Genomic DNA, 14,518 nt, shown 5'->3' with positions numbered 1-14,518 from the left:
AAGGAGTAGTTTGCAATAGCAAGCAGACATACATAAAAACATACTTTCATCAATTGTAGTGTATGTTTTGAAGCTTGCTCTTAACCCTTTAAATATTTTAATGTACTATTTTCATTTCTTGCCCAGACTAATCATTGAATTTATCCAGTCTAAATTGATTGTTTTCAGGACTGCTGTTAATGTAACTATTTTTTTGAATAGTTAGTAAAAATCTAATTTTTAAAATACCCCTTTATTGTCTACTGTGATTGTATACAACTCAGAACAGTGTTGGCATAATCTGTGGATGAACACCCAAACCATCCAAGATCTCAAACTCTAGGATGTTGGACATGTTATGTTAATTTATTCTCCTCACATTCTTACATCATAGACTTCAGCGATTGTCAGGGAAATTGACTGGAATATCTATTGCAGTAGCTTCTCATGTGGATATTTTTATTCCAGAGTAGGGGCTGGTCTGCACTTAAATGTTGCAGCAGCATGAAGTGAAGGCACTACCTATGCCAACGGGAAGGCTTCTCCTTTCATTGTAGGTACTTCATCTCCACATGCTGCTGTCTACACAGGGTTAGGTTGTTTAACTATGTCGGTTAGGGGGATCTGGATTTTTCACATTCCTGAGTGAAATAGTTATACTGATGTAAGTTTATAGTGTAGACCTGGGTGAAGAGACTCTCATTCTGGGTTAAAAGTTTCTGTATAAGGAACTATTGAGGAATAACTATTCTAGTCACTTTTTCCTTTTTCCTCAGTCTGTTAAACTGGAGAGGGATGGAAGGAGCTGAAGAATCATGAGTAGATTTCCTGATGCTGCAAGTTGGTCTGGAAAAATGGTGTTTTTTTGTTTTTGTTTTTTATTTAAGAATAACCTTAAAAAGATTGCCAATAAGTTTAGTTTCTCAGGGCCTTGCTACCCATTATCCATCCCCAGTGTGACCCTGCAGGGTAATGAAACTGTATTGGGGGTAGCTCTAACATGCCTTGCCTCTCCCCATTTACACTCCACACAAATTTCAAATGTCTCTCTTCTTTCCTCCACTCCTTCGCCCACAGTAGAAATTTTGGTGAAAACGGTTTCTGCATTTAAGGCGAGATCCCAAGTAAGTGGGGATGTTTGCAATGATCAAGTCTGCATTTAGTACCCAATAAGATACGTTATTTTTTCCAAGATCTTTTAAAATAATTATCTTGTCTGCTACACCCCAAACTATATCCAGTCAAAATGGTTAGCTTTTAAAAATATGTTGGAAGTCGCGCATAGCTGACAAAAAGAAGGCAAGGTAACAAGGTATTGTTAATGCCCCAGAGCAGTGTTTCTCAACCTTTCCAGACAACTGTACCCCTTTCATGAGTTTGATTTGTCTTGCGTACTCCAGGTTTCACCTCATTTAAAAACTACTTGCTTACAAAATGAGACATAAAAATACAAAAGTGTCACAGCACACTATTACTGAAAAATTGCTTGCTTACTTATTTTTACCATATAAATATAAATCAATTGGAATATAAATATGGTCCTTACATTTCATTGTACAGTATATAGAGCAGGATAAACAAGTTACTGGGTGTGTGAATTTTTTGTTTGTACTGACTTCACTAGTGCTTCTTATGTAGTCTGTTGTAAAACTGGACAAATATCTAGATCAGTGGTTCTGAACCTGCAGCCTGGGGCCACTTGTGGCCCAGTCAGCACCCATGTGCGGCCATGTGACATCCTCAGTGCCATACAAGTAGTATATATATTGTGTGGTTGCAGCCTACATCACACACAGAGAGCTGCATGTGCAGCCCATGATGGTAAATAGGTTGAGAACCACTGATCTAGATGAGTTGATGTAACCTCTGCGTATCCCATGGGGCACACGTGCCCCTGGTTGAGAACCATTGCCCCAGAGCACTGTGGGGGAGCAGGGGGAGAGGTGGTGTTATATAGGAAGTTTGCAGATGCTCTTATCTATTTGACTGGATGTTTTCAAGATCTATAGTCTCCCTGTTCTTAGGAATTCCAGTTTGTAACAATAATGGATAAGGACTACTAGTGGTTATTGGGATGGGGAAGTTACATCCTGGAAACTATGGATCCTTGTCCCTTAATAATTATTCTGTAAACAAGTAATTAAATACATATCATAGGAACTGCTTGTGTGTGTGCACGAGTATGCTTTTGGGGTTTATATAGTGCCACGTATACTTTTTCGACTGATAAGTTTTTCTTTGTTTTTTAGAATACTGAATTGCACAGAAGCGTGTCATCGTTGTTTGGTATAGACACGTGCATGTAAACATAGGGTGCGATCATATGTGCAGGAACTATGCATTAAAGGGACACTAAACTTAAAAATAAAATAAAACCTATTTTTGATCTCTGTTAATACTTGAAATTACTCTACATATTTTAGGCACAGATCTTGCAAGTTGCTTGCATGAGTGGAATTTACACCCATGTGGAATAATTTGCCGGATCCAAGTCTTAAAAATACAAATTGCTCTTTCCTTTTTTGCAGTTATTTTCTGTGAGTTTGGAGAATGAAAACCAGTGAAGTCAGTTTTACATTTTATTATTAGTTTCCCTTTCAGCTTCTCAATCCTGCAATATTTGTGTTGCTTTAAAAATTATTTCTTAGCTTTTTTTTTTTTTTTTAAAAAAGAACTATTTCTGTTGGTCTTGGGTTTAGCAAAAGCAGGCTTTTTCCCTCACAACTTTTTAATTTGTGGTCAAATTTGAGTTGACAGTGTCCCTTTAAGCTGTATCTTCTATTGCAGACATTGGGTGTTCATTTTAAAATACAAATCCATTTTTCATCAGAATTGGATTTTAGTATATATTGCTTCTGAAACATTGGCTTCCTTATCCTCTTGTGTGTGTATTTGGAAGGAGAAGCTGGGTTAAATTCTGCCTATACTTATCAAGGTAATTAGTTCAGTCATCCAACAAGCCCACCTTTTAGCCACAAAAACATTGTGGTAAAGACATTACTGTGAGCTTCTTTATGAATTTCATTGGACCCTCCCATATGCTTTGTGTAAAGCCCTCTGGCATTTGTGTAGCTTGAATAGTCATGAATAAAAGAGCTTAGAGCAAGCTTTAAAGTACAGCCTCTGAAGTAGGCAAAAGAGGATTCAAGTTGTCTTGTGTACACTGTTTTGTTTTTTTCCTCTGTGGTTGAGCATTAATGTTTGAGCACTGCAAAGCTTCGGTTTCAAATGCAGAGTCATTCAATGAGTAGCAAACTGACTGACTTTATGTTTATGATATTTTAAGAGTGAAATATCTATGGCTTTTAATTGTACACAAATATTTCCTTCTGGACTCACCACTGAATCTGATTTGGCCTCAAGTAAGTTTTCTTTTAAATATGTAAATATATATTGGCACCATGCTTCCTTCTTGTGATAAGTTTTTTTTAGATGGCTTTTAGAAACCAGGCTTATCAGATAGGAGTTTTTTGCACAACTCATTCAGCATTGTTCATGGCATTAACACATCACTGAACAAATTGCCCTCTTGCATATGCTAATTCTGTACTTAAAAGAATTCGTTGTAACATGTTTTAATGCTTTAGCTGGAGGGGAGGTGGGAATCAGAGGCATGTCAAATTGTGTCATGTGACCCAAAAATATTTAAAATGCCTTTTTTTCTTTGGGTCAACAGTTTGTGCTTAGCATAACTGAATGAAAGTAGCCTGTGTTATTTGTAGAAAAGATTAGTCTTTGCTCTTGTCTTTTGTATGTGTACTGGCCTCAGTTTTTAAGTGTAAGACTGATTAAAAAATGTGATAGCTTTAATTTCACACTAACGGTGAATTTTATGTTGACAGTGAAAATATTTAATCTTTCTGTTTGCAGTAAATTTGTTGAAGACATCCTTTTGAGGTTACTATCACAGCTAATAAATAAATAAGCACTGGGTAATCTTACTCTGTAGTGAACACCTACTTAATCGTTATTGTTTTAAGAGGTAGTGTTCATAATGGTATATGCAATGGGCAGATCATCCAAGCTTTATTTGTTTTTGACATTGTAAAAAAGAGAAATCCATCCTTAGTTAATAACTTTAAATTTGCAATTATAATGTATAAATGCCACTGTATGTTTGTATATATGTGAATACATATAAAATACTGTATGTTCATGAATAAACAGTGTTTCTCCTAAAGTAAAACAATGAGGTCAGTTAAATTGAGTAACCTCACAAATAATTACTGACAAGTGAACTAAATTTCTGATAGGTTGATTTATGCAAAGATTAAGCAAAGAATAAGCAAAATATAAAATGCATGAATCCCTATCATTATAAATTGCCTTTGAAGATTCTGATGAGTTGAATTAAATCGAATGAGAGATTGAGAAGGTATTACATTTCTAAAATATCTATTACATCTAATTTTAGTTTTCAGGTGTATATGAAGGAATTCGGGAAGGAATTTTTGATTGACCTTGTTTTTTGTCTTTACAGAGTAATTCTCTGTTGGTACCGGACAGTCTGCGAAACACGGATAAGCGCAGGAATGGTCCTGAATATTCCAATGACGTCAAAAAAAGAAAGGTGGACGATAAGGATTCTAGCCACTATGTAAGAAATCTGTTTCAAATAAATGATTAATTTATTTACTGATATTTTGTGTGTGAGCAGTGAAATAGTTGTTAAAAGCAGGGCAGATTGATTTAAATCAGTTATTTAAATCACTCATTTTAACAATTATTTAAATTAGCAAACAGGCAACCTCATTTAAATAATCTATTATAATCTGGTTTTGTATTTATACTTTTTAGTTATTTTCCTAAAGAAGATTAATTCTCATGTTGAATTGCAGCTAAATATAGCTTCACATTAAATTTGGTGTTTGTTTTTGCTAATCAGGAGGATACACCACATTTATTTAGGCAGTTATATAGAATAATTTACATTTATTTGGATTCTTAATTTTTCTTAATTCACTTTTAATTTTTTATGTTAGAAAATGTGAATGGTGCATTTCTTATTTATTAAATGATTAATTTTAACATAAGATTTATGTCAAGTTCTATTTTGATGGAATTTCAATTAAAAGAGCACAAAAAATGGGATAGTTTAATTAAAAATTATCTTAAAAATACTGCATACATAATATGAAAGTTTATCAAAAGGTGTATCGAAGTATGTTTTTTGGATTTAAAACATCTGATTTGTTAAACAAAGGAAGTATTATCTGTAGTTGGTGAATCTGATTTTCTGGTCACCGTGTCCTTAAGATTTTAGAACTAGTAGATCTCATAGTCTCAAACCTAGTTTTCATTCATAGATTGGAAGAGGAAAACAAGCTTTCCTGCATTTTCAGCTGCATTAGTTACTTAACTTTGAATGAACTAGTCACAGAGCTGAAATAGTTAAATAAACTGAAATTAAGAAAATAGTCTCTCTGCACTTTCAAATATGTACTGCTTAATATTATTTTTACATTTAAATTATATTATTTTAATACATTATAAGTAGTTTAGGCCATAGACCATAGATTGTCTTAGGTCCAATTTTAATTGTAAATAGGTTTATTGAAAACAAAAATTAAAAACTGATTTAAATTTTTTTAAAAAAATCCACCCTTGTTAAAAGCTGTATTTCAGGTTTCGTATGGTTGTTGCCACACTTATTGATGATCTCCATATTCATTCATGCTATATAATGTAATGACTGAATAGTTTAGCCTAGTCCCACGATTATTACTGTCATTGAGTTTTAGGGAACCAGCAGTGCCTGTTTTTAGGAGTCAGAAGCCTTCTAAGATTCAGAAACAAGTTGTTTACCTCTGTTTCCTCCCCTTATGCAAATTGTAATACACCTCTACTGTGATATAATGTGACCCGATATAACATTTATTCGGATATAACATAGTAAATCAGCGCTCCGGAGGGGCGGGTCTGTGCACTCTGGAGAGTCAAAGCAAGTTTGATATAACCTCGTTTCCCCTGTAACACAGTAAGATTTTTTGGCTTCCGAGGACAGCGTTATATCGGAGTAGAGGTGTAGTAGCCACCTTTATAGCTTGAATGTGCCTCCGGGTCCGTGAGGGTACATCTACAAGGCAAGCAGTAACCTGTGGTGAAATCCACCCCCTCCTTACTTCGGAGCCCAAACTCAAATGTCTACCCAGCTATTTTTAGCGCTGTAGTGCAATCCCCACAAACTTGAGTCTGTATAGTCTTTGAAACACACTGCCACTGGTTTCTGCTTGCAGTGTAACCTAACAAAGCTACTACTACTTACCCTGGTTGAAATTACAAAATTTCTATGAAAAGCAATGGGAAAAAAAATAAAAACTCACCAGTAAAATGTTTGCACGACTTGTGTGTTGTCTTTTGACCAGCTTTACTTGCCCCCCAACAGCAGAAAGGGTCGTGGATCATATGCACTGGCTGCAGTGGCTCAGCTTTTCTCCCCTTAACCTTCTTCCAAGATTATGGTAGATAAGCATGGGAGGAGGAGAATTTAATGTAAATTAAATAGAAATAATAGTAATTGGAAAGGGAATGGAGATGTTAGTCACACAGAGAAACAGAGGGGAGGACTGATCTATTTTTGTTAAAAGTGGAATTGTGACACAATTGTATGGTGGTAAGAATGCTCTGAGTCTGTGGCTTCAGGCGCTAGCTGCATTGCTGGTCACTCAGACCCAAGAAAATTAGATTCTGTTGTACAGTAACTCCTCACTTAAAGTTACCCCTTAACATTGTTTTGTTGCTACCTTGCTGATCAATTAGGGAACATGCTCGTTTAAAGTTGTGCAATGCTCCCTCTAATGTGTTTGGCAGCCGCCTGCTTTGTCCACTGCTTGCAGGAAGAGCAGCCTGTTGCAGTTAGCTGGTAGGGGCTTAGAACCAGGGTGGACTGACAGCCCTCCTATCAGCTCCTCCATCAGCAGCCTGCTCCCCTAAGTTCCCTGTGCTGCAGCTGCCCAGCAGGCTTGCAGTTGCAACTATCCGTCTCCCCTCCCATCCCCTCCCCCCCCACGCCACGTGCTGCTCCTGCCCTCTGCCTTGGAGCTGCTCCCCAAGCCTCCTGCTTCCTGTGCGGGGGAGGAGAGGGAGAGGGAAGGGGGCTAATGTCAGGGTGTCTCCCCTCCCCCCTGCTCCTACACCCAGCTTACCCCTTCTCCATATAGAGCAGGATGGGGACACAGATGGAGAGAGACAGAGGGAGCCTGGGGCAGCAGCTGCTGTCTCAACTTTGTGATCCAAGACAGTGCCTTTAGAGTGGATCAGCTTCCTTAAAGAGGCAGTGTGCTTTTCTCTCTCTCTCCCACACACAAGGTGTGTGTCTGTCTCTGTCTGGTACGCTATCTACCCTCCCCTCCATTCCTGCTGCCTTGTAGAGTGAGAGGCTACATTTAACAACAATGTGTTAACCCTTGATGGCTCAGCCCAGTGCTATTTCATCATTTAGTACAGGGGTTCTCACACTGGGGGTTGGGACCCCTAAGGGGGTCATGAGGTTATTAAATGGGGGGTCATGAGCTGCCAGCCTCCACCCCAAACCCTTGCTTTGCCTCCAGCATTTATAATGGTGTTAAATATCTAAAAAAGTATTTTAAATTTATATGGGGAGGTTGCAGTCAGAGGCTTGCTATGTGAAAGGGGTCACCAGTATAAAAGTTTGAGAACCACTGATTTATCAGCAAGGCATTCCCTGGAAAATATCCCACCCTCTAACGTCACCACCTCAACCAAGCTTCACAATCATAGCTGTGAATAGTATTAAATTCTTCGTTTAAAACGTTTACTGTGTGTATGTCTATATAATATATAGTTTTTTTAATCTGGTGAAAAAAATTTCCTTGGAACCTAACTCCCATTTACATTAATTCTTACGCGGAAATTGGATTCGCTTAACATCATTTTGCTTAAAGTCGCATTTTTCAGGAACATAACTACAACGTTAAGTGAGGAGTTACTGTAATTCTCAACATCTGTGGGTATGATTTATCTCTTTCACTTGATCTCAGGTTTTCACCAGATGCTTGTGTTGATCATAATAGGTGCAGTTCTATCCTCAGTGACACCCTTTTAGTCTCTTTGATTTTGGGGTTGCATCAGAGCAACTGTAAGCAGATTGGGGCACCTTCCTTCTCCTGTTAACCTAGCCCTATATTGCCACTGCATCTTTGAAACCAAAGTCTGTGATTTCTTCCACCATCTTGTATAGATGCTGGGAACTTTTGACAAACTTTCCTATGCACTAAAATCTTTCAACTCACTAGTGTCCAGATGCTAGCAATTTTGGGAGTATTAGTAACCTCATTTATTCAAAGGAGAGCATGCTTAAACCATTGTCTGTTTCCTTGGGAATCATATACAATGTGAAACTGTTGATTTTATGGAAGATAAGACCACTTCTCTTTTTGGTAGAAACAGTAGGAATGGAACTGGATTATAAATAGATAAGATAAATACTTAATTCTTAAAACAAAGAGTTTGAAATAATTCCATGCTGTAACAGGCTTCATATTTAAAGATTTACTAGATTTCCAACTGCACTCACATGGCTGCTGTTTTCCTGCTTTCCTGAAAGCAGCACTTTTAATGACAAGGAGGCATTTGTGTCTAGAAAGCAGAAATAAGTTGGCTAAAGGGAATTGTGGGATTGGAAATAGAACAGTAAACTCAAGATCTTTCCATTTAATTTCTGCTCAAAACTTTTTGATATTATGAAGCTTCAAAATGGAAATTGGGATGGTCTCAAACTGGACTCTAGACTTATCCAGAATTACCTTGGACTTAGGAGAATCTTATGAAACAAGTAGTACACATAGGAAACTTCTTTGAAAATCTTTGCCATTGTGCTTTTCATGTTCAAAGCACTGTGCAAGCTGTAACTAATTCTGCAACTCTCCTTTTACAGTGGATAGGACTGAAACATACAGTTTAACAATGAGAGCAGTTAAGGATGTCTTTTTTCCTCAGAGTGTAAACAGTCACTGGAGTAGCCATACACCATTTATATTTTATAGTTAAATACAAATATTCTTTCAAATATCACAAATCTAATGTAAAGCTAAAAGGCAAAAGAGCTGTGCTCCTATTTTCATCAAATTTGTATATTTGCCCTATCATTTATAAAACTGGCAAAGGACTCTCTGCTGCTAATGGTGTGGCTCTCCTCTTTCTGTCTGTCTAATTCGGGTAGGACAGTGATGTTTAATATTCAGGTTGTTAATCCAGCAGATGCTTAGCCTTTTCCCATGCTTTTCAAGTGTATTAAATGAAATAAACAATTTTTTGTAGGACAGCGATGGGGACAAGAGTGACGATAACTTGGTTGTGGATGTATCCAATGAGGTAACTTAGTTTTCATTTTTTGCATTTTTAACATTTGCCTAAACATTGAAGGAAAAATTCACTATCATCTAAATGTATATAAAAATAATACTTGGCTATTTTCTTTTTACTAATATTAGTAATTAACCTGAAAAATCTTAAAATTTAATGCTTGCTGGCTGCCATATAACAGGACAGAGCAAAATGGGCTGTCTTATCTGCTCCTTCTTGCACTAGTTCATATACATTTCATCCTTCCCATAAGATGCATTTCAACATTTCACAGCTGCTGTCATGGTTGCCTCTGTGTGGTGGGGAAGAGTTAAGATGGGGATCAGGCAGTGTTGTTAAATCAAAGTGTCTTTGGCAGGGGTGGGATTGGAACACAGGGTTAAAGTGAACTGAGAGTTGAGATGCAGCTAGATATGTCCACAGAATTTCCTAGGGGTGAGTGGTCCTTTAGGAAGACCCTACCATTCCTCAGGAAAGACAGTCTAGGTAGTAGCAGTTCCTGCCAGCAGCACCAAGGTGGAGAGGACTAGTCCAACTCCCTCCTCCGCCTCTTATGTCCTGCAGATACAAGACTTTGGGAGCATAGGATGCCATCAGTCCTCTTCTCTTACTCCGATCTGCCTTGTAGCGGCACTGGGAGGCAGGGCCTTTACCAAGCCATGGTGTACAGATGAGGTCCGCTCTATCAGCCATCAGTTTCGTATCATTGGATGGTGGAAAGTGGGTATCTGAGCAGGGAGCTAGGTAACTAGCAACATCCTCAGAAGTCCAGACCACAGCAATATCTGAGCAGATAATACGGAATTGATTAAAAGACTTTCTGCTCTCCTGCACCTGATACCACCTGCAGGGGTCCACCCGACCCCCAGGAGAGCAGCAGTGTGTGTGGAGGAACCATTGGAGTCCTGATGGCTTTGCAGCCTCCGCCCAGGGCAGGCATGTGACAGGGGGGAAGGAGGGGGAGCAGGGGGCAGGAGGAGGAGGAGTAGGGGGAAGGTTTACTGCATAGAGGGGTAATATGGACAGTTTGTATAGAAGAAAGAAAACAATAGATAATACATACTCTATGGGCCAGGAGCTCAGGGTCATTTTCTTTGAGGGCGGGGATAAGCAAAGTGGGTTATCGTTTGACAAGAAATTTTTAAAATAATGTTTGCATTATTCAGAGCTATCATGCTGCGGACACTATGAACTGCATAATCATATTACTGTTACTCTTGTTCTCCCTTCCCTCTTACTGTTTGTCACACACTTGTCATATCTCATCTGTAATTATATTGTAATCTCCTCTTTATATATTTAAGAAAAAAATTACCATGTAATTATTTAAAACTCACATGCAAAATTAACTGGATTTATTTTAATCAGTGGGCTAACTGCCCCCACTGACCAGATGAAGAGGAGACATTGTCACAGAGAAACAAACAAAAACTAATATTTAAAAAAAATTATGTATTTTAAACTTAACTATTTAAAACTTTCCAGTTTTTTCTTGGTGATAATTCTGTGGCAGTACTTTGTACAAGCCCATAGCCATAAAGTAGTTTTCTGCTGTCCCTCTTCCCCATTTGTATTTGTTTTTTGCTTTATTATTATTATTTATTTTAGGATCCTTCATCACCACGGGGAAGTCCGGCACACTCGCCACGTGAGAATGGCATAGATAAAAACCGTCTGCTGAAAAAAGATGCCTCTAGCAGTCCAGCATCCACAGCCTCCTCAGGAAGTTCCACTTCCTTGAAATCCAAAGAAATGAGTTTGGTGAGTATTAAAAGCAGTCTGTAGTCCAGAGGAAATACCTATCTATTTCTCATGTGTATGGTCTAACTACTAATCACTGGTGCATAGTGGCTTGCTTGTTGGCAGCGGATGTCTGATTTTATATACTTGAAGTTGAAGCACGTTCTTGTTCTCCTAGACCTTTATAGTACTATACAATCCTCTTCTTCGCTGATAAAAACTTCTACTTCACACTGATCTTTCCTATGCACTTATAACTAATGGTTTCCAAGTTTACCGTATAATGCAAATGGTTCACTTTAAACAGTATTTTCTTTTTCGAGTTGAAAATAGCTTACACTTATTCTTCACTACAGATAAAACATACACACGCAGATCTTTTAAAAGTTCTGCAGAATCATGGTTGCCTTCTTCTAAATAGGCTGTTTTACTCTCTCTTTTGGTAAAATGTCATTAAATTATTTGATCATGTTATACAGGCACATATTATTAAATTGTTTTATTTTAAGAGATTATCAATTAGGCATTACTCCTTTTTTGGACTTTAATCTGGGACATTAGACAAATTATCTGTAATATTTGAGATGCGCTGATTTTAGACTGAAAGAATTTGGTGATATATAGAATATTGTCCTGACTTAAAATTATCTCAGACATATTAATGCCTGTGGAGGAAGGGAAAAATGACCTTCTGCATTTTGTGCTTGTTTAATTTTGGCAGGAATAGGAAAGGTCAACATTTCTCACTCATAAGTTAATGCTATCAACATTGTGTGGATTTATGAAAATTGGCTGAGGGAGTAGGTAGTAGGTGCCCAGTGTCCCAGCTGCTGTTGTGATAAATTGGGTAATATGGCCTGGATTAAAAATAATACTCATTTAATTTGTTTAATGATACCAGCATGAAAAAGCCAGCACGCCTGTTCTGAAATCCAGCACACCGACTCCTCGAAGTGATGTGCCAACTCCGGGCACTAGTGCTACTCCAGGACTTCGTCCAGGCCTTGGCAAACCTCCAACAATGGACCCTCTAGTTAACCAAGCTGGTAATGCATTGCTTTTCATGTGCTTTTCTAAGTCTTCCATTAATCTTTTACTTATGTAATTTGTGAATATTAAATAAATGTATTGCTTTATTCTTTATATTGTTGAAGAGGTTTGATAAGAAACAGATGTTCAGACTTAGCTTTCAGCAGCTTGTACATCTTTCAGACTGTTTACATTTTTTATCTTCTTTCCAAATAATCTACACTATGTAATGACTTCTTTAAAGTTTCTGCTAATTATTCTGAATGCAAGCTCCTTCCTAGCCTTATCCTGTATTTGAAACAGCTAATATTTCCTGAAATGTAAATCTTGACAAATTCAGAGCAATGCTTACCTTCGCTGTTCAGTCTTCAGATGTCAGTTTTCTAAACTATACCTCTCAGCCTTATTGCAGTAAATAGAGAGAGACCAAATAACGTGAACAATAGGGAGAAGGAAAATATGAAGGAAGGAAGGAATGGGCAGTATGTGTAGGGATTATTAAAAGTACTCAGAATAGCTAGGCATATATGAACTCTCATTTACAGAGAGTCAGGATATGTGGTGGTGATGAGCCTAGTTCAGAATGTACCTGGCAACATTAAAAGGGACTGTGGACAGAAGGGAAGACTGGGTGTTGCAAAAGAAGTATCCATCTGGAATGACAGTGATTTCTTCCCTGTATGCAGAGAAATAGAAAATCACTTGAATTCAAAATGAACACATTATTTCATTAAACTGCAGCTGCTGGTTTGAGGACACCCTTGGCGGTGTCAGGACCATACCCTACTCCATTTGGAATGGTGCCTCATGCTGGCATGAACGGAGAGTTGACCAGTCCAGGGGCAGCTTATGCCAGTCTGCACAATATGTCCCCGCAGATGAGTGCTGCTGCAGCTGCAGCCGCCGTGGTTGCCTATGGACGATCTCCTATGGTAGGAAACACATTGCTTGCCATCTCAATAGGATGAGTTTTGGTTCACTGGGAAAGCTACATGTGTCATTTAACATTGTCTAAGTTTCAGGCCATAACAACGCCAGAAGCTTGGCTACTTCACTGTATGTTTCACTTTGCTCTATGGCTACAGAAGCAAACTGGTGCCTTGAAAACGAAGACTCTCAGTGTATTTATGTATGTTTCAGTTTTTGTTTGCCTTCATTAGTGCTTTGGTTCAATAAGAAGTGCCAAACTATTTATATATTTTTGTGAATAAAAAGGTAGTGTTGGAAGCTACAAAGCTCTTCATTGGTTCTCTGGACATCTGTTTTTCTCCTACTGGAGCAGATTTGTACACTTTATAGACATCCTAAATTAATCTTGCAGCACATAGAAGGCTTTTTATCCACTCTTTTGTGCTTGTAGTTTTATTTTTTATGAAAATAAAAAGTTGAAGTTGGTTGGTGTCTTTTTTCTTTTTTTATTGCTCTGTGGCCTGGAGAGTTAGAAAATTCCTTATGCCTAGCAACAGTGCAAATAAGGTACTATTTAGTCACCACTACCATACAGTAAAACTAAATAGGGGCTCAGTTTTGCAAACATTTAAGTGTGTAACTTTAAGCACACAAGTAGTCCCAGTGAATTAGTAAAGTTATGCGTGAAAGTATTTGCAGGATATGTGAGGCTTGGTTCTGTATTCTCTAAATTCTAGAATGAGGCTTATCTTTTTAACTGGAAAACAGTTTTCTTGAGCAAGAAGGATGGAAATTGTAAACGGCATATATATGTCTTTAAAACTACATGCATTATGGTTTTAAGTTATGGATACCATTTCAAAGGATGAACTTTAATTCACTTTGGTCCATATTTGTTGTAGGCGTTGCTTGAAGTATGTATTTATGCTAGATGAATTAATATAATAAGATTTAAAATGCTAGGAAATCCTAAAGTAGCACATAATGTATTAAGCATATCATTACTGTCATATTTAAGCTGTTACGATCATGTACATCTATTGGTTCAGTTTTTGAATGTGAACACTGGAAAACATAAAAATAAATCTCTTAAGAATGTCCCTTTAATACATTCCAATAAGAAACATTTGCATTTCTAAAATACTCTACATCATTTTTCTTAATACATAAAATGAGTTGGGGGTGAAGGAAGGGGAGCTGTGTTTTCTCATTCAACAGGCTTGAGATTTATTCATTTTTCACTATCAGGTTGGATTTGATCCTACTCCTCACATGAGAGTACCTGGAATCCCTCCAAATCTAGCAGGAATCCCTGGGGGGAAACCGTAAGTAACTTTTAACACCTTAGTAACATCTGAAACAGTGAGAGCACTTACTTATCTTATGTCAGCAAACAAGACTTCCAAATGGAATGATATCTTGGGTGTTTTGAAAGTGATTGCTGTTGTCCTCTTCTGATAAGGAGTGTATCTTCTAAATTCTCAGCTGGCAGCTGTCTTCTTAATCACATTTGTGAACGTTTAGTTATTTCTGGAGA

At 37.6% G+C, this 14,518-nt stretch overlaps 1 protein-coding gene across 4 annotated transcripts in view; it reads left to right on the top strand.

Annotated features, from left to right (window-relative positions):
• Positions 1–14,518, top strand: part of LOC127046707 (transducin-like enhancer protein 1) — a 78,089-nt gene that overhangs the window by 38,223 nt on the left and 25,348 nt on the right. For all 4 annotated transcript variants that reach the window (XM_050944174.1, XM_050944172.1, XM_050944175.1 and 1 more), the window contains 6 exons: positions 4,460–4,576; positions 9,259–9,312; positions 10,912–11,064; positions 11,945–12,089; positions 12,814–13,004; positions 14,230–14,306. In XM_050944174.1, the coding sequence (XP_050800131.1) occupies positions 4,460–4,576; positions 9,259–9,312; positions 10,912–11,064; positions 11,945–12,089; positions 12,814–13,004; positions 14,230–14,306 (737 nt within the window). The remainder of the gene's footprint in view (positions 1–4,459; positions 4,577–9,258; positions 9,313–10,911; positions 11,065–11,944; positions 12,090–12,813; positions 13,005–14,229; positions 14,307–14,518) is intronic.

Source organism: Gopherus flavomarginatus, chromosome 3, assembly GCF_025201925.1.
Source record: "Gopherus flavomarginatus isolate rGopFla2 chromosome 3, rGopFla2.mat.asm, whole genome shotgun sequence".
Classification (NCBI taxonomy): domain Eukaryota; kingdom Metazoa; phylum Chordata; order Testudines; family Testudinidae; genus Gopherus; species Gopherus flavomarginatus.
Note: the sequence above shows the minus strand (reverse complement) of the source record. Positions and strands in the feature narration are given on the sequence as shown.